Genomic DNA, 23,144 nt, shown 5'->3' with positions numbered 1-23,144 from the left:
TGTTTTCCACTCAGTCTGTCAATCAGATGAAAAAAAAAACATAATACCACATGCTATGGGATTACATGTAGTATGACACAGCAATTATGTGGTGTTTTAGATCATTCGACTGACATTTCAAAACTCGTGAATAGTGGCCACATTAATGTTTAATCTTGGAATGTCAGTATTGCTCACTTGTAAATAGCGCTTATCAAATAATCCATGTACATAAGAGCTTATCAAATCATTTACTTTCTTCATTATCAGTTTTCGTGCCCACAGGATTTGGACTATGGACTTCTACCACATTTAAACGTCATTCAAATCCATGTGAAGGACTCACTAAACTTTCTACAGTAGAATGAAATTGGGGCTGAACAAAAACGTACCTGTTGACCACCTTCCAAACCCTCTGCTGTATATTTTCTGCAAGGAAGTTGCCTTGAGAGCTGAAGTCTTTGGCTGTGTCCACCAGCCCCTGGACTTTCTCCATGTGTGCATCTACCATTTCCTCCAGACCCTGCAGGGCCTTAAGCAGCCTACTAACTGAGGCCAGGTCATTACCGTAGTCCTTATTCGCCACTTCTATCTCTACTGTCCCAAGCCACTCCTCGATGTCATCCAAAGAGCGCTGGAACTGCAGTGCCTAGAGGAAAACCACATTATCCAAGATGATATTTCAGACCGGCATTAGTAAATCTGAATTAGCTTTGTCTGAAAGTCATGAAGATATGTTGGTGTATCTATTATTCATTGTCAGGGAACAATGTGTAAGCAGCACCTCTACATAATATCATCAAAAAAAATCAGTTTCAGTGTCCACACTTATGCCTTGAGCTTGAGTTTTAGCATGCTGTACCTGATATGCTTGCTGTAGACGTAACTTCTTTTCCTTGCAGTTGCTTAAAAGCTGGTCCCAGCTGTCATCAACGTCCTTTATTCGTGGTTTTATCTTGCCTTTAGCAGGATGACTGGAAGCTAGCATATTATCACCAACCTGAGGAAACAATTCATGTTTTAGCTGTTGATGCTCCTTTAAGTCTGAATTATACACATACAAAAAGATTAAGAGATATTCAGACATTCTTTAAGAGTCCAATGCCGTACTTTTATGAAGGTCTGCACTCTGTTGCGGTTGGCCAGTATCTCTGCCTCAAAGCTCTGTTGTTTTAGTAGCTTAGCCTGCAGGTTAATAGGATCTCTCCAGCTCTCATCAACAGCCACAGAGTTCTTCTCATTCAACCATGAAGAAACCTTTACAAATGAGAAATTGACTTTGTAAAAGAGCTACTGATGTGTAAAATCAAACTACGTACAATTTATTTTCCACATTCAGCAGGAGCTGTTTACTTCACACACCTCATAGCTTCCTTCCAGGAATTTCTGCAGCTGTAGAGATTCTTCCAATGCTTTTCGTCTGGCTTTGCTCATTTCCAGTACTTTGTCCTTCCTTTAAGAAAGGAATTTTACTTGAACAGTACATTTAATATTTCTGATCCTTTGTGAAAAAGAAGTGTGCTTAATTGTATTGAATGTGCGCTTGAAGTGTACTTCAGATCTTAAAAGTGCATTTGTACTTGCAGATATATTGATGAAATAAAAGGCCATTTTGTAATAATATGATAAATAAAAGTTGCACTTCGTGATAATGTCAAATTAAAGGTTTTACTTTAAAGTATATTTTAAATAATTATGTTTTAAAAATCTTTTGTCATGTTTTAAAGTACACTTATTTTGATGTTGACTTAGGCACATGTAAAGTACTTAATATTTTAACTGTACTCTGTTATTTAATATTATATTTAAAGTTATATATTTTAAATGTGCTAAATCGAAGCTTCATCATTGAAAATGTGTTATTACAAATATATTTAAATACATGATATACAATAGAAATGATGTTAAAGTATATTTTAGTTCACCATAAGTGCTTGTCAGCACACTTGTCAGTACACTTCAACAATATTTCAAAGACATCAGAATTAAATATGAAATTACATATATAGATATGTATACGTAATATGTCATTTTTATGATATGCGATTTATATGATATGTAATTTCATGATATGTCCTACTTAAGTGGGTTTTCTTGGCTTACTGCATACCTGAGCAGAATAGCTTTAATCTTCTTCTTGATGTTGTCAGAGTCATAGTGCTGTGCCTGTATGAGCTGCTGAGCATATCTGTCAACCTCTGCCACCTGCCCCATCTGAGCTTCTAGAGAGTTCTCAAACAGAGCGTGCTTCCTCTGAAGAGCCTCCACCTCTGACACTGAACCCTGCAATGACCGTGTGAAACACCTTTCAGCATCCATTTTCAAAGTTACAGAGAAGAAAACAACCAAGGGCATTTAAATGAGGTCAAAGAAATTGATCTCTTACCCCAAGATCTTCATTGATCAAGAAAGCCTCCCTGTTACTCATCCAGCTCTCAGTCTGGTCAGCATAGCCCAGGAATATCTGCAACCAATCAATATCTCATTATGCTTCACATAATACCTCACAGAATAAACAGAACCTCAATGAAGCAAAACCACCTGCTGTTATCTTAAGTCACCTGGAGCTTCAGAGCTTGATCCAGAGTTTTCTTTCGGTCCTCCCAAGCTTGAGCAAGCTTTGTTTTGGCGTCCTCCAGCTTGCGTAGGGCTTCTTTAATTTCTGCTGAATCGCTGTGTCCAGACTTCACAAGATTTTGTCCAAAACTCTTAACCGAATCTATGCGTTCACTGCGAGCATCAATCTCAGCCTGCAATCATTAAATGTTGATATAACACATGTCTGGTATCATATAACATTACAGTACGTCATCGTATGTAAAACATTATAAATTACTGTATAATTCACTGTAAATCACTGTATTAAAAGTCACTGTAAATGAATTCATTTTAGCATTGTATTTTGTGACAGAAGAAGATAAGAACATACAAAACAACAGCAATCTGACTAAAAAAAGTTGACATGGGAAAATTATCATGGTCACATGAACTGAGAAACTGAATAATTTAATAATGTATATATATTTCAATACCTTCCAGTTCTGGTGCTCTAGTATGAAACTCTCCGCTTCAGTCTTATTCTTAGGCAGGCCTTTCTTCACCATCTCAGCACTTTGCTTCAGGGTCCAGTCCAACAGGAGGCGCTGGTTAGCTTTAAACAGCTGCAGCTGATGAGACTCTTGCAATCGTTCCTTCCTACCAAAACATTCAATTTATTTTCTCATTTAATGTATATTTTAAATACATTTCACCATGTTACACTATTTAATCATACTATTATTATTATAATTATTACAATAAATTAAGAATATAGCAACTAATGGTTGCATGCATACCTTCGTTTGATTTCCTTGTCTAGCTTTACTAAGGCAATGTTGACCTCTTCCTGCTTCTTACTAAGTTTGTCAGCCAGATCACAGTGTCTCCTTAACCGATCTTTAGTCTCCTTCTCCAGGGCCTGGTTTTACAAATTAAGCAATTATGTTCTTTGTAACCCTTCTTGTAAGCAGACTATCTTTAGTGAGTTTCACAAACCCTCACTCTACAGCATATAATGCACCATGAATGGTTTATTTAAAGGCTTTTGTACGTACAGCAGTTACTAAACAGGAAGGTGCTGAGAGATTTTCTAAAAAGCCTTTAACCACAAAGCAAGCACACACAATAGATACTGTATAGGACGTGCTACCCACAGTGCACTGATTAATATGGATGAATGTGTTCTTTGTATAACAGCTGTCCAGTCTACTCACAGTGCCTCTCTCTTGGATGACTCTGGCCTCCCTCTCCATCTCCTCATGCCTGCGAATAAGGTTTTCCACACTCTCCACATCCACTCCACAGCCCTGTCCCTGGAGCAACAGCATCTGTGACCGAAAAATTTAATCTTTAATTAAGCATATGTCATTAGGAATATATCATTAAATATATTTAAAATATTGTTATATTGAAAATGTATGTGTAAAATACATTTCAATTTTCTCTCATATTATGTTCAAAGCCAAAGTTGGGTTCAGATTCAAAGACATGTAATCTGATTTCTCTCACCTTCTCTCCAGCTCTGTCCCGGACTTCTTCTAGCTCTCGAATCAAGGCGTGGATCTCTAGCGCTGCCTCCAGCTTCCGCTTATAGCTGCTCAGGTTGCCATGAAAATTACTCCATCTGTTGGGAAGGTGACAAGAAAGTCAAAGCAAACAACAATATGCTAGATATATAACAGAGGATGAGTGTATTTTCTTAAATGAACATGGATCTCAGTTGAAAGGAGGATGTACCGTTCATTGAGCTGCTGCCTACGCTTTCTCACAGTCGCTAGCTCATCACTGTTCTGTCTCTCTAGCCGGGCTGCCAGAGTGTTGATTGTCTTGATGTGAGCATCATCAACAGTCACATCCTAATGGATGAAAACTACTTAGTGAAAGAATGTTACTGTACTAAGCAATATGCTGTATACTGCTGTTACATAACACAAAAAAAAAATCAATATGTAGTTTTTCTTTGTAAGGTTCATATTTTCCCAACACCAGACTTACTCCAGAACCTGAGCCTCTGAATTCACTGAGCTTCTTTAGCAGCTGCTGACCATGTTCATAATCCTCCCCAACATCACCAACATTTATCATCACTTCCTACACAGAAAAGAAACCGAGGTCAGTGAAACCAAGCATTAATTCAGGGTGTACCAGTACTTTATATGTTTTCAGCATTTTGTTATGGAATGGCCTCATTTATTTACCTTTTGTCTAATCCAAACTTCAACCTGTTCCACTTTCTGCAGGAACTCAAGAAAATCACGGTTATCCTCAAGAACTTTTCCACGGGCTGCAACCGCTTGCTTCAGATCCTCCCAATGAGTGATCAGCGCAGAGACGGTCTGCTTTATCTCCTTCGATTTTGGGTGACGCAAGGTCACCAGCTCATTTCCAGCCTTTTGATAAGTATGTGACAAGCTATGTTAAATATATTTATACTGACCAAAAGAAGAACAAATAAATATAGGATTATCTCTAACTGACTACTGAGCCAACTTGTGACTTGGGTACAGCGACTTACCTGCTGAACAGATTCAATGATATTTCCATGGGCCAGAATCTCTGCTTCAAACACCTGATGCTTCTGCAATATCTTCATTTTAGTCTGAAGATCGCTCATGTCTATTTTGGAGTCTTGTGTTTTATTCATACAGTCTGTGATCCATTCCTCTTGCTAAAATACAAATAAACATCACAAACCAACCAATTAATTTGTTTGTTTCTCTTTGTTTAAGATCACCTGGACCGGAAATTACAAGTACTGTACCTCTGACACATCTCGGTTGAAAATACAGAGAAGCTTTGAGATCTCAAGATCCTCTCTGCGTTTATCCGACAGATCTTTGATGTGTTCCCTTCTCTCCTGGAGAGCTTTCAGTTTGTTCTTAATGTTGCTGCTTTTTTCTTGGTTCAAACCTTCTGTCCTTAAGCGTTCTGCTGACTCCTGAAGAGCCACCATCTACATGACATGATAAGATATTCATTCATCTATAAAATGTCATGTGTTTGATGCTTCAGGCCACACTGTAGGCTGAAGACCAACCCACCTTGTCTTCCTGAGAATTAAGAAGTTTTTCAAAGGCTTCATGGCGTTTGATCAAAGTTTCTACATCATCCACTGTTGTTCCCAAATCACTGTTCTTCAACTGGATCTGCAAAGAAACAGATGTTGCTAGCCTTAACATTATGAATGTCTAACTACTAACTTGATTCTGAAATGCTTGTGAACTATGTAATACTATATGGATATTTATTTAAGCGGTCACCAGACCAGATATTTCTTACATGTTGAAATGTAAATCAAAGTAGCTCCTGGTAGTTTATAGGAGCACTGACCTCTTGGGAGTTAGTGATCTTTTCCATGTACTCAGTGTCTCTATAAAACACCTGCTCCAGATATGTGCTCTCCAGCCATTTCTGCTTGGACTGCCAGTTATCAGAAAGCTTCTCCTTCTCTTCTTGCAGAGCTTTGAGTTTCTCCTGGATCTGATGGCCACATAGGATGTTTAAACATGTATTTGTTATGTATTTAGAGTTTATATTTATGTCAATTTAATAAACAGTTTGTATTGTAGTTTAAATCGGACAAATTTGAGTTTCTCACCTCTTTAGCATTAGATGTGTCATGCTCTAGCAGGTCCTGGCCCATGGATTCAGCCTGAGCATATGTCTCCTCACGTGCCACAATCTCAGCCCATAGCTGCTGGTGCTGAAACAACTGCAAATCGCAGGTGGCAACATCTCGGATGGATTCCTCTGCCTTCATCCCACTCAGCACCTGCGAGCACCAGAGGGAGTAGTCCTGTGCCTGGAGAACAAAGCAATACAAATGTATTAAAAATTAGTTTCAACCAATATTTTGGAATTTTCCAACAAATCAAAAGAAGGAGTTTAAAATCTTTAACATATGTCAAAGTACTATGAACTGGGTGTAGCGTACTGTGTTAAGGAACATGTAGTGGTCCTTAGCTGACCGCAGCTCCTCCTCCCTCTGCTCCATGTGCATTCGGAGACTTTCCCAGCTCTCCACCACCTCCCGCTGCAGCTCCTGCAACCCCACTCTCAGCTCAGGAGAACACATGTCCAGAATGGTGTCAGTTCCGTCCAACAGCTCTTGCAGCTATAAAAGAAATCAAAAAGTTTTAACAGCCTGAGAACGAGTTTGTAAATTATTTATTTATTTACTTTTTTGCTGCACTAATTGTTTCTTAAACCCTTTACTTGTTAAGGTTATCTCTATTTTCTTATCTTAAAATAACTTATGTATGTTTTTAAGTTTTCTTATATTGATTAAGCTTATGTATGATGTTGATTGTTTTGTAAACCTGCTGTGGGTGTGGGGGACTGGTTGAGCATGTCTTTTGTTTTGTATATTTGTGTGTGTACATGTTTTGTACAGTTGTTTTGTATATGTTGTTGTAATATTTTGTTTTTGTGTTTTAGGACCCCCTTGAAAATGAGATGTTACATCTCAAGGGGCTATCCTTTAAATACATTTAAAGTAATTATTTTAAAAAAATCCTTCCATTTATAATTTTTTAAAGTTATAACTAAATCACATAAACTCTCATATGCTGTCGACCAATCAGACGACAGGGCGGGAAAAGGTTCAAGGGGCAAGGCGCGAAGGAAAGCCGCAAAGAGGAGCAGAGTGATATAGGAGTGGGGACAAATACGGGGAAAATTATCATTTTGTGCCGAAGAATTCGCCAATTATAGTATTTCAGTATTTTGGACAATGGAGAGATGTCACCGAGTCAGGTAAATCGTTAATTGTTTTCCAGCACTTAGCGCCACAGACAGAGGAATAGGCAACAAGATGAGGAAAATATCTATCAAACCCTTACTGACAAACTGAACCAGCAAAAAAAATAAAAATGCATCACTTACAAGCAGAAATCCGAGTGAGATGAGCTCAAAGAGACATAACCGAGTCATCGCTTATTATTCATACCCTTTACATCGGATTAAAAGAGACTGATACCAATTTTTAACCACAGTCCCTGTTCCTCAAAAACTATAGCCTATATAGGGCTATATATATTTATATAATAATTCTAATGCAAAAATAAGTTGTCGAAATGGTAGTGGATAGTTATTTTTAGTAAGAAACAATAACTTAATCATTTTTCCCTTTGCGCAAAAGCATCCATGCCACCCACTAGGTGTCAGTATACTGTAAATTCAAATAGCCATTTCACCAGTGCAAGACACCTGTAATGAATGCTCTCACATCATACCTGTTGCTCTGTTCCAGCCAGCTCATGTACAAGAGCTTCATGTTTCCGTAGCTGAGACAGCACTCCCCTCAGATCTTTGGCAATGTCATCAGGAATGCTTTTGTACCTCTCCTGGTACAAGATATGTGACATGTGAGCACCAGGGCATATATGTTTAGCGTATTATTTAACAGCATGACTTAAAAGCACAGCTGGAGTGGATACCTTTATCTGTCTTAGTGCATCAGTCAAGTCTTTGTAGAATTTGTGACATTCTTCAGATTTACGTAGCATTTCTTTACGATCTTTAGATAAATCCTGCAGCTCTTCCCATGATTTTCTGTCATAAATTAGACTTAATGTAAGTATGAACTGCAAATGATATCTGTAGACTGTAAAATGATGCCACTACACAGGTCTGATACATCACAATCAAAAAATATTTTTATTTGACAAATATACCCCAGCGACTTAAGACTGGTTTTGTGGTCCAGGGTCACATATGAGATTACTGTATTTATTAGTTTGTAATATTTTGTTTACCCTATCACATGCCGTTACCTGAGTAGATTCTGTGTTTCTCGGATGAAGCGGCTCTCAGGATGATTACTTTTGATGAGTTTGTCAGCCAACTCTTCACAGGTGTGCATCCTCTCCAGTCCCACCTCCAGCTGCTTTAAGAATACCTCAAATCTCCCACACAGTTGCTGTCATGAAACAAGAGGTACTTAGACAGATCCAGATCACAGACAACATGCATATCTGATACAGGATTAACTTGATGAATCATATTGAAATTTGAAGAATTTTATGTGTTTAAAATAGGAAATTAAGGTTTCATATATTAGATGCCAAGGAGCCCAACATATGATAATTTCTAGGGTCAAATAGTATGTTTGAAAACAATTAGTAAAAAAAATATGAGAAATAAGTTTGAAGACAATAGGTTGTAATAATTGGCTTTTATTTTGTCACTGTACTAAAGCCATAAAAGTTAAAATATTAAAAGGCATAAAATATAATCTAGAAAATATTCACTTATTGTTCTTATACCCACTATTGAATTTATGTAGATGTATAAACTTTTAAAATAAAACAAAAACTGATTTGTTTATTAATTTTGACTATTAAGACTCTGGCTGTCATTAGAATTTAGTGTAGCTATTAGTCTCTAGACTTCTGACCAAACAAATGAAAAATTAGTATCAAATTTAGTAAATGTTTTTAAAATTGTGTTAAAAATATTTAATTATTATCCTAGCTGTATTAAAACTATGACCACCATAAAATACCTTGCCGTTAAATTGTTTTTTCTTTCTTTCAACATTTCTTGACCCCAACCCCGAATTAAAGTACAGTGCAAAGTAGTTTGAAGGTAAATATACAGGACAATGAAAAATCATTGATTTGAAGGTAAATATACAGGACAATGAAAAATCATTTGACAAGTCTGCAACAGATCGATAGTCTCACCAGTGCATTTTCATAATCACTCCCAAAGTCATTAGAGGCAGCAATCTGTATCTGCTGAGCAATCCATTCCTCCAGTTCAGCAGACTCGCGCTTAAATTCATGTAGATGTAAAGTCTCTCGCAGCCTCTGCTCTCTGTTGTAATGAGATATGTTTGTTTTAACACAGCAAACCAACATGAGGGTGTTTACTTATATTAATTGTGCTGTTTTATCAATTGATAGTTACTTTACCTGACTCTCGCTGAGTGCTGAACCTCATTTAGCTTAGATTTCATGTGGTTGTAGGGCTTGTTCAGCTCCTCTAAACCCCACACACGTACAGCCTGCTTAACGTTTGACTTGAGCTGGTTGGTCGCTAGGTGTTTGGCACGGGTGACAATGGAGTTGATTTTTTCTGCAAGTTCTTGAGCCTCCTCCTCCAGCTGCTTGTGCTCCTTCAGGAGCTGTCTGCTTGAACGAAGGTCATGACCCCTGATTGCATTCTGTAACATTCTCTCAATTGCCTCAATCTTCAATTTTGCATCCTGAAAATATGCAGATACTTTAAAATACAATAATGAGAGCGCACTTATTTTTTCTGTATAAATTGGTAATTTCAAATGATTTAATTCAATGATACAAATTTACATAAGAACTAAACCTATTATGGAACTAAACCTATTATGGACTAAAACTAGTCAAAGGAATTTATTCTGCTAATGTTTCAGTGATAAATCAAAAAAATTCATTGCAGTCCTGTAGTAGTCAGAAGTAAGAGTTTAAATACCTGAAGCAGCTCCATGAGTTGCTCCTGCTGGCCAGCCTGTCGTAGTTTGTCCCCTCTTTCTGCCATCTTCCTCTGGAGTTCAGTCCACCTTTTGCGTACCTCTTGAGTCTTTCTCTGTATGCTCTGGCTGTTGAAGTGATCCTCTGCTAAGATCTCCTCTCCAGTCTAACCACATAAAATCCAATAATCAGAATGGACCAAAATCATGGCAAAGTACTTATGTTGCTTGAGAAATAGTAAATAATACATCTGATGTGGTGCTGTACCTCAGTCAGTCTGTCAACGCGGACTTGATTGGCCTGCATCTCTTTTTCTGCCGCCTCGTGTTTTTTGAGCTTGCGAAGGATGTTGGTTGGATCTCTGTATGATTCGTCCTCAGCAATCTCAAACTTCTCCTCTATCCACAGCAGCATCTCCTCTGCATCTCTTAAAAATTCCTATGCAAGGGAAAGTAAAGTATTTTAAAGCACTGTAGTTGTTTAGACAATTTTCTTGTCTGATATATAGCTACTAACACATTTTAACTTCCATTATTCACAAATTATGCTGTCACTTTCCAAAACAAACTGAAGGTCTACCTGGTACTTTTTTGAAGCAAGTAAATCAAGCCTCCTTAATTTACAACTTTCTTTCAGGTTCTTGTATCGATCTTGAATGACCTTTGATCGCTGTTGAATTCTGGAAAGGGGTAAATGCCAGAGTGAACTAAAATAATATCACTAAGAGACAAACAATTATAATTATTTATTAATAAAATTAATTATAATATGTAAAGATAAATAAAAGACTACACTCACTCTTTGGCGGCAAAGTTACGCTTGCTGATGAGCTCCTGGCTCTTGTCTTGAAAGAGGTTAATGGATCGCTCTAGTGCCTCAAGCAAAGCCTCAAGCTCTTCTTGTCGGCCCAGTAAACTGTGAACGCTGTCCACAGAGTCCTGTACAGAAATTCTGCATTAAATCTTTACAAATGTGTATCTCCTTCGACAAAATGTGCTTAAGAGACATGAAATGAATTAATTTAATGAATACATTAGAATAATAAAAGAAATTAAATGTCACAGTATCATCTCTTTCATTTACCCCCAAGTCTCTGACTTTCAGTCTGGCTTCATGACCAGAAATGGTGGCCTCTATGCGATCTGCTTCCATATTCAGCTTTTGAAACTCCAGTCCTTGCTCAAGCCGTCTGTTGCGACTAGACCACAGTTTGTCCAGCTGGCTCCACTCGTTATCCAACTTAGTGAGTGTCTGCTGAACATCTTTAGCTCCTTTCTCTCCAGATGCCACCTCCAGAGATTGACCCAGCTTCTCCATATCTTTCAATCTGAAATAATCTTACCGTCAATCATAGGCACTAAATACGAATTACAAGATAACACCAAACACAACTAACTTTGCTCTCTGAAGTTCAATCTCTTGCTTCAGATCAAGGTTCTCCTTCAGCAGGGCTTGAGCAGATGCTACATCAGATCCAGTGTCCTCTTCCAGAAGGTGCTCCTTTTTTGCCTCGGCCCATAACAACAGGTCTCTGGTCTCTTTCTGAAAGAATTGCAAGCGTCGAGCTTCCCCAAGCATCTGTTGTCTCTGAGTGGCTTGGGCTTTCAACTGCCGCAGCAGGTCTTCCAAAGCACGTACTTCTTCCATGATAGCAGCACTCTCTGCAGGGCTACAATCCTGTTTCCTGTAGCATAGCAATGTGATGTACAGTTAACAGACAGATTAATAAGGATTGATTTGGTTTCACCACTTTATACATAACATTGGACATTCTCCTGTAAGTTATTGTTGATGATGGTTACGAGCTGTGCCAAGGTTAGAAATAAGATGTGCCAAAAAAAACATAAGTGGTACTGCAATAATTCTGTAGCAAAACCTACATCTTGGCCACACTTTTAAGGTATTCTATTTTCCTTTCCAGGGCTTCTATGTCCCTCTCAGCTTGGGCTTGTCTGTGTTCCTCAGCCTGCAGGGCTGATGGTGAGCTCCCCACATCAGGTGTGTCAAGCTGGACTAGCCTATCCTGGAGCTGAGCCTGGACGTCTTGGCAAGTCTGCAGGAACGATTTCACATCAGCAGAGCTAAGCAGCTCATGAGCCATCTCATCCTTTAGTTTCTGAATGTGTTCCCATCTGGTCATACAAAGAAACACTTTAAGTACACAATAGCATGGTTGGATGGCTGCACAATGCTGATTTTAGCCTTCATACCTGCGGGTTATGATTCCAAGCCTAAGCTGAATCTCTTTTTTCTGACTGAGCTGTTTTTTCACAAGCTCCTCTCCAAGCTTGGTAATGTCATCGAGCTGCTTTCTACCACTGGCTAGTTCGGTGAGAAAGTTCTGTGTATAACATTGAGAAAGAAGTGAATGTTTATAAATCAAAATACCTTTATAGCTTTATTGCTTAATAGCTTTAAGGCTTTGAATGTTGTAAAGGATTCATGTTGACTTGTGTTATTCTGCTCGGCGTGTGTTTTCAGAGTGAACTGACCTCATATTTGGCTTGTACAACCTCTAAGTCGTTGGAGTTGGAGTTAAAAGTGTTGAGGACATTCTCCTTGTCTCTCATCCAGGACTCAAACTCCTCACAGGCATTATAGAACCTATGAAGTCGTGCAGTGTCATCCAGTACCTTATTTTTTGACTGGTGGGAGAAAATGCTATTTAAATGCCTGGAAAATGTTTTAAACCATCTAAAATGGTAAAGAGTAAAGGCAAAGTGTGAATATTCACCTGTGCTAAATTATAAAGGCTGTTGAAATCCTGTTCCAGACTGCTTTGTGTGCTCTCTATTGTGTCTTTTTGGAAGTGTGGGTCAGGCAATGATGAGGTAGATATTTCAGCTGTGCCACGCCGCATAGAACGAGTGCGGCGAGGTTGGCTCACTTTCTTTTTTGGACTCTCAGGTTCTCCATTTGTAGGTTCAGGTGGTGCTTTCTGCATTTAATTGCATAAAAACACAAGCAAAAGCTGTCTAGTAGATGCAATTTAAAGAATTTTTATGGCTCAAAAGATTTGAAACTCAAGTAGATTTTAAAATCGTCTTACAGAAGACGGCATCTCCCTGATGAATGTGGAAGATGCTAGTTGCTCATTTCCTCTGCTGTCTCGAAGAAGAAACTTGTCATCATTTGCCCTGCTGACAATTGTCAATATTTCTCCTCTTTCCCAGGTTAATATAGGACCTGAAAAAATGGTCAAGATGAGAAGAGAAAGAGGAACTGGTTCCTTGTACACACAAACCAGACCAGTAGCATTTATCTTTTTTTTTTTTAGCACTAAAGGATGCTGTATACCTCTGTATCTGAACCTAATCATTGCTTGTTCTTGTGGTAAAGCCTTGCTGAGGACTTTTCCTCCTTTGTCAGCTTTTTTATCCATCTCATCTTCACCATCTGATGAATCACTGTAGTGGACCATTCTACTCTGCTGGGTTTCAGTCTTAAATTGGTTAAAAAATGTGTCAGTGCCTTTGAAGCTGTATCCATAAAATTATACAGTAATTTCAGTTTTATACTAGCAATGATTCACATTTATTTCATGGATATACTGTTTTTCACCATTACCCTTCCTATAGCAATATTGGAAAATTATTCAGACAAACTATGTGCTGTAATTGCATAGTAAAATATTTTTTCTTTTGTACATAATAGGTTATTTTGGTTGTGACTCACAGTAAGAGGAGCAAGTTGGGCAGCACTCTTGGCCTGCTCGCCCAGCCGTTTAACTTCTGAGGCATATGCTTCCATTTCTTTCTCCAGTCTTTGGTGACGCTGGAGCAGAGCAGTAGTGCTGGCCTCATCCTTTCCATAATCCTCATCAATGAGAAGTGGTTTGCGGTCATCAAGCCACGAGCTGGCTTCGGTAACGTCTGCAAAATACTGAGGGAAAGGAGGAATGGCATTTAGAACACATTTTATGCCAATCTCTACTTGATCTACTGAATCATAATTTCTCACTTTCCACTCATGAGGAACCTATACATAGCTAAGTTTGATTTATACCTGCTTGATGACATTGGCTGCATGCAGCCTGTTTTTTCTGATGGTGACTTGCTCTTTAAGCTGCTGCCATTGTTTCTGAAGAGTCTGAATCCACTTTTGGATGTCTCTCTCATTGGAGTGTCTGCCCCTGCACAGCTCTTGGCCTCTGGATAAAACCCCAGAGCACAGTGATTCCTGTGACTGAATCTCTGCCTCTAAAGCCTGCAACATACATAGCAATTTTTGTTAATCTTAGCAGCTCTGATCCAGTCACATTGAGGTTAAGCAACGTTAGTCTGTTCTCCCTTATAGAAGTGCTTAAAAGAGCAAGCAGTAGTCTATAAGAGTATCAATAAGCACATAACTGTTTGACATATATCTAAAATGTAGGCAGTAATGGGTTTCTTCAATACTACAATTTTGTATCCTATAGTATCTGATGGCCACATACCTTGTGGTTCTGAATTGCTTGCTGAATTTGAATGAGGTCTCTCCCCAGAGATGCTGCCTGTAAGAGGACCCATTTCTCATAGATCCATGCTTCTACTTCTTCACAATCATTGAAAAATTCAAAGAGCTTCAGCTGTCCCTCCAGAGCTTTTCTCCTTTTTTTTCCACAAAAAAAGATCATGTTATTGCTGTACAGTATATGTCCACAGTATTTTATTTTTTATAAAACAGTAAAACTGTGCTTTATACAATCCTGTCTTTATTTCTTATGGTTAACTTTTAAAACACAGTTTAGCTGCTGTAAGTCTAAATACTGTAAGGGTCTTTAAGTATATGGTACTTGCACACAAGATTTCTTTTTCCATTTTGTACTCATTTTAGAATCTTACAAAAGTCTTACAAATGTCCACAAATAAAATGGCTTCTGGTACAATTAGAAGGATTTAAAGAGTTTACCTGTTCTTGCTGAGAACCAGCAAAGAGTTGTACTGGCCGTTAAGATCTTTAACTCCTCTCTCGACTTTTGTGGCACCTTTGTGTTTAACCTTTAAGGCACTGCTGCTCATGGCATTCAGGGTTTCTCCAAGTGAGATGATTTGACTGTCTAGTAAGTCCTGCTTTTGCAGTAGGGCTACCACGTCTGGCAGCTGTTTTCCTAAATCGGAGTAATCTGCCTGGGCCTAGGAAAGAAAGGTTATGCTCAAGTGATAATGCTCAGTGGTAATGTCTGGAGTAAAAATTATATATATAGGAAATTTGAGTTGTTCACCTTTAATTCCCTTAGGTCCAGAGATATTAACTCAATATCTCTGAGAACAGCAAATGTATTCACAGCATCACCAGCATGTTCTCTCTGCTGCTGCAGACGCTGCTGCAAAGCTTTCCATCGGTTCATGATATCCATGTTCCTGTCGCGTACAAGATAGTAATGAAACATTAATAAGATAATAAGCACATATTATCTACTATTAATGTCTATTAAATGCTTCCACACCTATAAAATGGTTTTTACTTTAGTAATGTAATTTTCAACTTCCACATTCCCACGGATCAACAAACAGGAAATTATATTTTATAGTGCCAGCATTAGTGGAAATGTTTTACTAGAAACTTATTTTTGACATGTCTTTTCCACTGCATTATAATAGGACATTACAAACAGTCATAACCCATATCCATAAGTGATTATGAACTACCTGCTATTCTTTGCCCCCTCACCTGCGAATCACTTGTGCCTTGCTGTGGTAGTTCTGTTTTTCAATAACAGCAGCCATTTTACTTAAAGCGCGGAAACGCGGTTCACGAGCCAGCACATCTGCTCCCAGGGCCTCCAGTTTGCGAGCCGCTGTCTCAGCCTCCTCCAGTCTCTGCAGCCCTCCCAGGTCTTGTTGTTGGATCAGATGCAGAGTGTCCTCCAGGTAGCTCTCCCTCAGCGTAGCCTTACGGTCAAACTTCTGGGCCAGCTGTTCTAGTTGCTCCAGCCTCATCAGCGCACTCTGGAGGGCCCTCTCTCGCTGGTGTTCTGCTCGTTCTAGAAAGGTCCAGTTCCTTTCGATATCCCCCAAGGTCTTGCCTTCCGGAGGAATATAATCCCACTGGTTGTTTGCTCTTAGCTTGGTTCGCAAGTTGAAGAGATGGGCCTCGATGGCCCCTCGTTCCTGGTATTTGGGAGGCTTCTCAATAGTGCGATATGTCTTGAAGGCAGAAACCAGATGCTGCATTTCTCGCAGGGAGTTGGGGAAAGAATGGTCATTGAGCTCCATCACCTTGGTCTTGATCCAGCGTAGCAAGTCAGACACCATGCTCTCATATATGCGCTTCATATCATCCAGCTCTTTCAGAAGATCCACAATCTGCAGGCAGAGATAAACTATATATTTTAGAAAACACCAATGTTCAAATTCAAAAGCACAGATTTTATCTAACAGCAGGTCAGTACTAAACATTAAGCAACATCATGATTTAAAAAAAGATAATTAAGTACAATAAAAAGTAAATAATAACAGAAATAGACTATATTTTGATCACAAGTTCTATTTCTTCGAAGGACGGGTGATTTGGGAGCATGTTTTTGTTCAGCAGCTATACTGACATCTATCTACTTAATACACACCTTTCCCACTTCTGGAAGACTCCTCTCCTGCTCAATAATTGTTTGTCTCATGTTCTGCCATCGCAGCCACTGACTGCTGAAATAGCCACTGAAAGTCATTGTCATCTAGTGTCCCAACAGCGTCACACCTGAGAGCTGGCGGTCTTACCATAAAATGAAATTTAGAGTCTTGACATCTCAGAGCCTGGCTGGGCTTATCTCAGTTCCATCCATCCATCTATCCAACAAGATCTCTCTGTCATTGTTTAATACACTTTTGTGACAGCTAACACTACTCCACAGCTGTGACCCAGTCAACACATACCGCTATTTCTATTCACACTTGTAGACATGGTGGTGAGTGAAAGTGTCATACTGCACAGGCAGAACAGGACACTTCACGCCCCCGTTTCTCTCCATGTGTATCCTGCCAACATGTTAATGGCATCGCCTGACCTCTGAGCTCATCTTTGCTGGATCAACTCCTCCTGTTGTCAAAGAGTATCTGAGGACGTCTTCCTCCATATTGTCAGCATTATCCGAAAAGCTGTTTCTTGACTACGCAGTGCAGACAACTAACTTTCTTGTTTAGCAGCATTTACAGCCTAGAGTTTACACTGATCTGATTAAGACCAGGGCTCCTCCTTTTGACCCAGTCAAATCCACTAATCCTAAAGAGTTTGAGATTAGAGTCCTGATTCAACACCACAGTAGCTGCAGTTCATACTTTCACAAACAGAGTGTGCCAGTGCTTAACATTTCCCGAAAACGCTGTAAGGACATGCTCATGTGACATTGCATTGTCTCAGTTGACCAAATCAAAGAGTGTATATCTTTTGTTATAATAATCACATCTACTCCAAGCCCAGTCTAGAAAAAGACACCCAAGGAAATACATCTTATATCACTAATAACTATTTTGGCAGTGGCATTAGTGCAGTTTATAGTTTTACTGCTACTACTACTTAGTTAACGTCTGTGTAAAGGCAATTCAGAGAATTGTTTATAAACACATTATAAATATTAGAAATGTATTGTTGAAAACACGTTATAAAGACTGTGTACTATGTAGTACTGAATTCTGGAGTTAGACCATTAAACAGTTTTTCACCATTTTTGTGTTCAGTATTTTTTGGGCGGGCCTAAAATAAGGTCTCGATGACGCAATGGAGCCACTGAGCATGGGCCCTCCCCTAACACTATAATAGACTTGTTCGAGATGCATCAGCGCTGTGCAGACCGATCGGCGTATGACATCAAAGTACCACGAGATCGATTGGAGAGCAAATGACTCTTTATGCTTTTGAATCGCTCTCGCGGTATTTTTATGTCATACGCATCTCGAACAAGCCTAATAACTAGAGTGTATTAGCATCAGTGGTTCACCTGGTCAATCGAGAGTTACTGTCATTACCGTGTTACTACAGTCTACAGTTTGCAAGCTAGCTATGCCTTTGTCATGTAACATGTTCGGCTGTGTAAATCCATTAAAGCTGCTAGAGGGAACATCTATTCAGGTTGTAGTGGTATTTGACAGTTGAGAGAAGCATGGTGTGGCTGGTGTGACACTAGACAGCTTTCCCGTGAGTGGGCGTGGTTTCAGCACCAACAGTGGACCCCCTATTTGAGGTATCATTCATGTTTATATTGTCCTACATTATTTGTAATAAGGTGCTGAAGTTTAATATTCAGGGTTATTCCTTAATGTCTGAAAAAATGAAAATTCACCATATCTATTTTCTAAATGCATGTTACTGATCTTATGGAGAACAATTCATCCAAACATGCTGAACTGAGACATCTCTCTGGTGTGTTCTGATGTTACAAACCCCGCCCCTTTCTTACATCTGACTGCAAGTTTCCATTCGGATCTGCCTCCATCCAATCAACTACTGATGCCCTCGTTCTACACTTTTTTTCTTTACAATAATCTGGTTCACTTGGATATACACCACAATATGGAAGAAAAGCTTCCCATTGCATTTTACATTACTTAAAATTACATGTTACCTTAAATTAAACTAACCTTAGCTATCCTCTTCTGGATAGTCTGACCCTGCTTCATTTTGGAGAAGTAGTGGTAGTACAGGGAGACATAAGTCATGATAGACTTCTCATCGGGATGGGGCACCATGACATCTTCCACATCCAGGAGTTGCATTATACCAAACTCATCCTCTGCCAGAGTGAAAGCATGGGTGAGGTTCCTCATTGGATCATCCTGGCGTAGTCGGTTGTAGTCAAAAAGATCAGGCCTGGAACAATGTTATCATAACATCATGAGACTGAAGTAGTGCAAAGGGAACATAGTCAAATTCTGTTCCTTATCAAAAGAGAATGCTATCCACTGAAAATACTACCGATGGGCATGAATAAGAGCATTAAAGGCCAGTCCATCTCTCCAGCTACTTGAGAAGTCTTGCACATTTACATTGGCATAACCGGCGGTCTTACGCTGACACCATATCAGTAGAGCTTCTTTGGCAGAGCGCTGAGCACCACTGGCGTCACCACTAGCCTGAAACCAAAATAGGATGTGAACAGAGTGATAAGTACACTTTTTGCTTTTTAGAACGTTTATAGAGGCCACTCTTAAGGCCTTACCTCAACAATATTGATGGCTCCAATCTGGAAGCGGAGAATGATGATCCAAATTAAGCCCAGGATCAGAGTTCTGTCTCCATCCACAATATTTTCTGGACCAATCAGATCTACTTTAATCTATAGGAAGATGAGCAGAGTCCTACAATTATTCAATTTTTCAATTATTCCACAATTTAAGACGTTACATTGTGGAAATAATACTTTTTAAAAGGTACTTTTCAGAGTTTTGCACATTGTATTTCTTCCAGTGTACCTTGGTTTTAAGGAAATGAATGGCAATGCTGTTATTTTCCAGACAGTGAACTCTTAGGGTGCGTCGACTGGGAGTGGGCAGTTTCTCCCCGGAGATGAGCTCCAGAAGTCGCACGAGTGGCACACCAGTTCTTAGTTCAGTATATACATCAGTCAAGTCAACCTTTTCCTTTAAAGTGAATGCACATTAAAATAAAATTACACACATTTCCAATACATCCAGTTTCTACAATCAAGTAATCATAAAGTGGGAAGACATCGGCTAACAAGCATGTTGCAGGTAGTGACATACATGTTCTTATGTCCTATAACTGCATTTGTTTTATGCATCATAGGCAGTTTTAAACAAGTTTAGGCATGAATTCAGCAGCTGGCTTTATTTTACCATTGTGTTTGGCTAATTGCCACTGTATTCCACTATGACGTGACTCACTCACACTCCTCTCAGTAAAGCAGTCCTGCTCTCAGCTTTCAAGCAAGAGACTTGCAACCACTCCCTAATCCATGTGTTGTGGGAATCTGATGTCTCTCAACAGATCTGCTTACTGCCTCCAATAGGCTCTGCTTACCCAGGGAATGAATCGAGGGAGCTTAGAGCACACCCTGCTTCTCTGGTGGGTCTACAGAGACGAAGTTCATCACTCAAGAGCAATGATAAAACAATAAAATCTGCTTGCAATTACTGCAAACCTTTTTGCAGCTTTCATAATTGCTTTTAAAAACGATGGTCTTTAGCTAACTGCTAACTTGCATGCAACTAATAACCAGCTAGTACAAGAGTGCAATAGATTTTCTCAGAAAGCAATATTTAGGTTTTTAATGATAAGTGTGACCTTTTATAATAAACATGTTATGAACGGTGTTGTTTGATACAGAACAATACACAGGAGCAACTGAGGAAGGGGAAAAGGAAAGGGGAATGTTTAAAACACATCTCATTCTTTCAGACAGCTGCCTGTATACAGCTATTAATATATTTGTGTGCCCTAACAAGCCGAGGAAGGTTGTTGTACCACTTGTCTGTTTTAACATCTTCCTGCTGTTAGTGTTTTATGTAAGTTAAGTCTCTCAGTTGGTTCACACAACAATGGCAGTAAGTACGAGAGGAGGTAATATGTAACCACTGTTAAATATAACACTCAAAGGGAGACAAATATAGTGGAAAAATCAGGTATAAAAATATTATGCAATGACAGTCAAGGTGGTACTATTTCCTTCCTAAATCTAATATCGGTGATGTTGATGTAATACAATGTAAATCATCTTTGTTTTTCCCTCCCCTGTGCTGATCTGTCAAAACCAAAGGTTTGCATAACAGTGTATAAAAATTAACTATTGAGTTTTCCTTTATGTCTACCTGCCACTTTCTCTCATCATTATTACTGAATTCAATCTCAGAGTGTATATATAGAAAACAGTGGGCTAACTTGTTTAAATAAGCAACTAAACGAACTGTGCACTTATCGTGAGACAAGTACATAAAGTATGTAGATGGTAATGTAATGGACAATGATAAAATAATTATGACCTTAACTGGGTTCAAGGGTTCACAACTAGAGGTAATCATGCTGGAGTGAGCATATCGTAAACTAAAGTAAGTCACAAGACTGGAGTCAGGATCACTAACATTATATTACACTAGATATCACCAAAGTTATCGTGATATCTTGTGAATCATGAATTTTTGTGTAATCAAATTGCTGTGCCGCCAGCAGATATCACTGATTAAACGAAGTGGATTCTTAACTGGGTTCAGGGGTTCACAACTAGAGGTAATCATGCTGGAGTGAGCATATCGTAAACTAAAGTAAGTCACAAGACTGGAGTCAGGATCACTAACATTATATTACACTAGATATCACCAAAGTTATCGTGATATCTTGTGAATCATGAATTTTTGTTTAATCAAATTGCTGTGCCGCCAGCAGATATCACTGATTAAACGAAGTGGATTATTTATATATATATATAGACAGAAAGATAGCCATAGCAAGATTCTAGCCATAGCAAAAGGGTTGATCATGACACATTTGAAATGTAAGCGTTAGTTTAAGTGTTGGTGCTTAGTTGTGTCTCTGATTGTAGATCTTGTTGCCTGAACTAGCATTGAGGTTCAGGAAGGCTTTGGATGGACTTATTCGTACCCCATTCTTTGAGAAGACACTGTTCATCCATTTTGTGTAGGTCTTCTTCTGCACCGTCATCCGCTGTTCCTGAAGCTCTCGGAATCGGCCATCCGACTCCTCTCCATCTCCCTGTTTAAACATCTCCTGACTGTGTTAGTCCCTGAAAACAACATATGAAAAATGCATGTAACTCTTTCAAAGATACAAAAACCAGACCCCACAGATTGTTCATTTACAATAGCTGCCCACAATGAGTTTAAAAATTAAGCCATACACATGATTGGTGAGGCCTTTACGTTTCGATTTTTGAGCTCTTTCGGGAAGTTAAAATAAAAGAGGATAGTACCAAGGAAATGTCATTGTGAAAGTTAAATATGACTCAAGTTTATAAATCAACTTTGTTCTCTTATGTTTGAGGAAGTGAAAGCATCAGGGCAATCATGCCTCTCCTGCTGACAGTGTAATTATGTACTTCAAATCTGACTTTACAGACATCTTTAGAAGGATCATAAAAATAACTAGCATTTCCAAATCAGGTGATAAATTGAATGTCGGGATCAAGGATTACAGATTACTTAGTAAACTGGCCAACTTTTCATGTCTTAATACTTTTCAGATATTATACTGTAGAACATCATCTTAGTAGCATCTTAATGCTATGGTGCTATTATATATATATATATATATATATATATATATATCGACAAAATATTATTTTATATCCATATTTATAATTCGGTGAAATGGACATTTGTTTAATCTAGTTTAAAACAAATATGAACAATTAAACTGTAATATTACACATCTCTGTAGACAAACTTCATTTCATTTTTGCATAATCTGTATTTTTTTGTTTCTTAAATGTTGCCATTTGTATATCCTACAATTATTTGAAACACTTGCAAAAAGTATTACATTTGTTTGTCAGATTGTGATGCGCAGAATGCAAGAGATTTCGAATTCACTTACCCTTCTCAAGGTTTGTTTTCAGCACTTAGGCACAGTCAGTGCTAATCATAGACTTTCATCATAGGCATAAATTCATGATTTGAGCGTAATCCGATAAATCCTCTTTAAGACTGATCAGTGTTGAGGAACTGAACTGAACTTTGACGCTGTTGTAATGGACTGAAAGGGAGGGTAATTCTCACTCACCTGACCGTGTGCTACATGAGGGGTAAAGGTTGCAGTCATATTCAGTATTTTATGCAATTCAGCAGCACACACCTCTCTACAGGCCCATCCAGGAACAGCCATGCCAGTTGAATGCTAATTGATTTGGGGTTGAAACAACTGAAATTACAGTTATTCAAAAAAGATTTAGTGCATGTTCAAGTTTCTATTGATTACGAATTTCAAAATAAAGTCTTGGAGAAACAATTAATTTTAATTTGAAATAGAAACATTCATTACATTCCCTTATTTCATTTAAAATATAAAATTTGCAAATTACATATTAACAGATGGTTGACGGTTGTATATACGTCAGAGGCTCATTAAAGTATAGGAAGCACCATTAAACACCTATATAAATGTACTTAAGTGTCTGGGAAACTTGAACAGAATGGCTTTAATAACATTTTACAGTAATCTTAACTTTACCTGCACATAAACACAATGATTTTTCATGTTTAAAAACCTTAAGAGAAGGCCTCATGTCAAATAGTT

The 23,144-nt window shown here is 38.5% G+C and overlaps 1 protein-coding gene across 1 annotated transcript in view; it reads right to left on the bottom strand.

Annotated features, from left to right (window-relative positions):
- sptbn5 (spectrin, beta, non-erythrocytic 5) overlaps window positions 1-21,617 on the bottom strand; it is a 28,807-nt gene extending 7,190 nt beyond the window's left edge. The window contains exons 1-48 of the mRNA XM_016526919.1: window positions 21,495-21,617; window positions 19,352-19,519; window positions 19,099-19,215; window positions 18,855-19,012; window positions 18,521-18,749; window positions 15,621-16,255; window positions 15,172-15,310; window positions 14,859-15,082; window positions 14,404-14,557; window positions 13,974-14,174; window positions 13,644-13,850; window positions 13,266-13,410; window positions 13,018-13,154; window positions 12,703-12,906; window positions 12,461-12,613; window positions 12,179-12,309; window positions 11,849-12,100; window positions 11,365-11,652; window positions 11,052-11,295; window positions 10,767-10,906; window positions 10,548-10,647; window positions 10,236-10,406; window positions 9,970-10,134; window positions 9,435-9,727; window positions 9,204-9,336; window positions 8,292-8,437; window positions 7,956-8,070; window positions 7,752-7,862; window positions 6,452-6,631; window positions 6,116-6,319; window positions 5,848-5,997; window positions 5,559-5,663; window positions 5,279-5,470; window positions 5,033-5,185; window positions 4,716-4,907; window positions 4,513-4,608; window positions 4,255-4,373; window positions 4,027-4,141; window positions 3,732-3,845; window positions 3,315-3,436; window positions 3,012-3,174; window positions 2,541-2,729; window positions 2,366-2,443; window positions 2,090-2,262; window positions 1,342-1,432; window positions 1,090-1,236; window positions 842-979; window positions 372-628 (exon numbers count right to left, since the gene is read on the bottom strand). Of these exons, the coding sequence (XP_016382405.1) occupies window positions 372-628; window positions 842-979; window positions 1,090-1,236; window positions 1,342-1,432; window positions 2,090-2,262; window positions 2,366-2,443; window positions 2,541-2,729; window positions 3,012-3,174; window positions 3,315-3,436; window positions 3,732-3,845; window positions 4,027-4,141; window positions 4,255-4,373; window positions 4,513-4,608; window positions 4,716-4,907; window positions 5,033-5,185; window positions 5,279-5,470; window positions 5,559-5,663; window positions 5,848-5,997; window positions 6,116-6,319; window positions 6,452-6,631; window positions 7,752-7,862; window positions 7,956-8,070; window positions 8,292-8,437; window positions 9,204-9,336; window positions 9,435-9,727; window positions 9,970-10,134; window positions 10,236-10,406; window positions 10,548-10,647; window positions 10,767-10,906; window positions 11,052-11,295; window positions 11,365-11,652; window positions 11,849-12,100; window positions 12,179-12,309; window positions 12,461-12,613; window positions 12,703-12,906; window positions 13,018-13,154; window positions 13,266-13,410; window positions 13,644-13,850; window positions 13,974-14,174; window positions 14,404-14,557; window positions 14,859-15,082; window positions 15,172-15,310; window positions 15,621-16,255; window positions 18,521-18,749; window positions 18,855-19,012; window positions 19,099-19,215; window positions 19,352-19,519; window positions 21,495-21,617 (8,261 nt within the window). The remainder of the gene's footprint in view (window positions 1-371; window positions 629-841; window positions 980-1,089; window positions 1,237-1,341; window positions 1,433-2,089; window positions 2,263-2,365; window positions 2,444-2,540; window positions 2,730-3,011; window positions 3,175-3,314; window positions 3,437-3,731; window positions 3,846-4,026; window positions 4,142-4,254; window positions 4,374-4,512; window positions 4,609-4,715; window positions 4,908-5,032; window positions 5,186-5,278; window positions 5,471-5,558; window positions 5,664-5,847; window positions 5,998-6,115; window positions 6,320-6,451; window positions 6,632-7,751; window positions 7,863-7,955; window positions 8,071-8,291; window positions 8,438-9,203; window positions 9,337-9,434; window positions 9,728-9,969; window positions 10,135-10,235; window positions 10,407-10,547; window positions 10,648-10,766; window positions 10,907-11,051; window positions 11,296-11,364; window positions 11,653-11,848; window positions 12,101-12,178; window positions 12,310-12,460; window positions 12,614-12,702; window positions 12,907-13,017; window positions 13,155-13,265; window positions 13,411-13,643; window positions 13,851-13,973; window positions 14,175-14,403; window positions 14,558-14,858; window positions 15,083-15,171; window positions 15,311-15,620; window positions 16,256-18,520; window positions 18,750-18,854; window positions 19,013-19,098; window positions 19,216-19,351; window positions 19,520-21,494) is intronic.
- Between the last annotated feature and the right edge of the window lie 1,527 nt (window positions 21,618-23,144).

This window comes from Sinocyclocheilus rhinocerous, unplaced genomic scaffold, assembly GCF_001515625.1.
Source record: "Sinocyclocheilus rhinocerous isolate Xijiao unplaced genomic scaffold, SAMN03320098_v1.1 scaffold1234, whole genome shotgun sequence".
In the NCBI taxonomy this organism is placed as follows: Eukaryota; Metazoa; Chordata; class Actinopteri; order Cypriniformes; family Cyprinidae; genus Sinocyclocheilus; species Sinocyclocheilus rhinocerous.
This window is presented reverse-complemented; position numbering and strand designations above follow the sequence as displayed.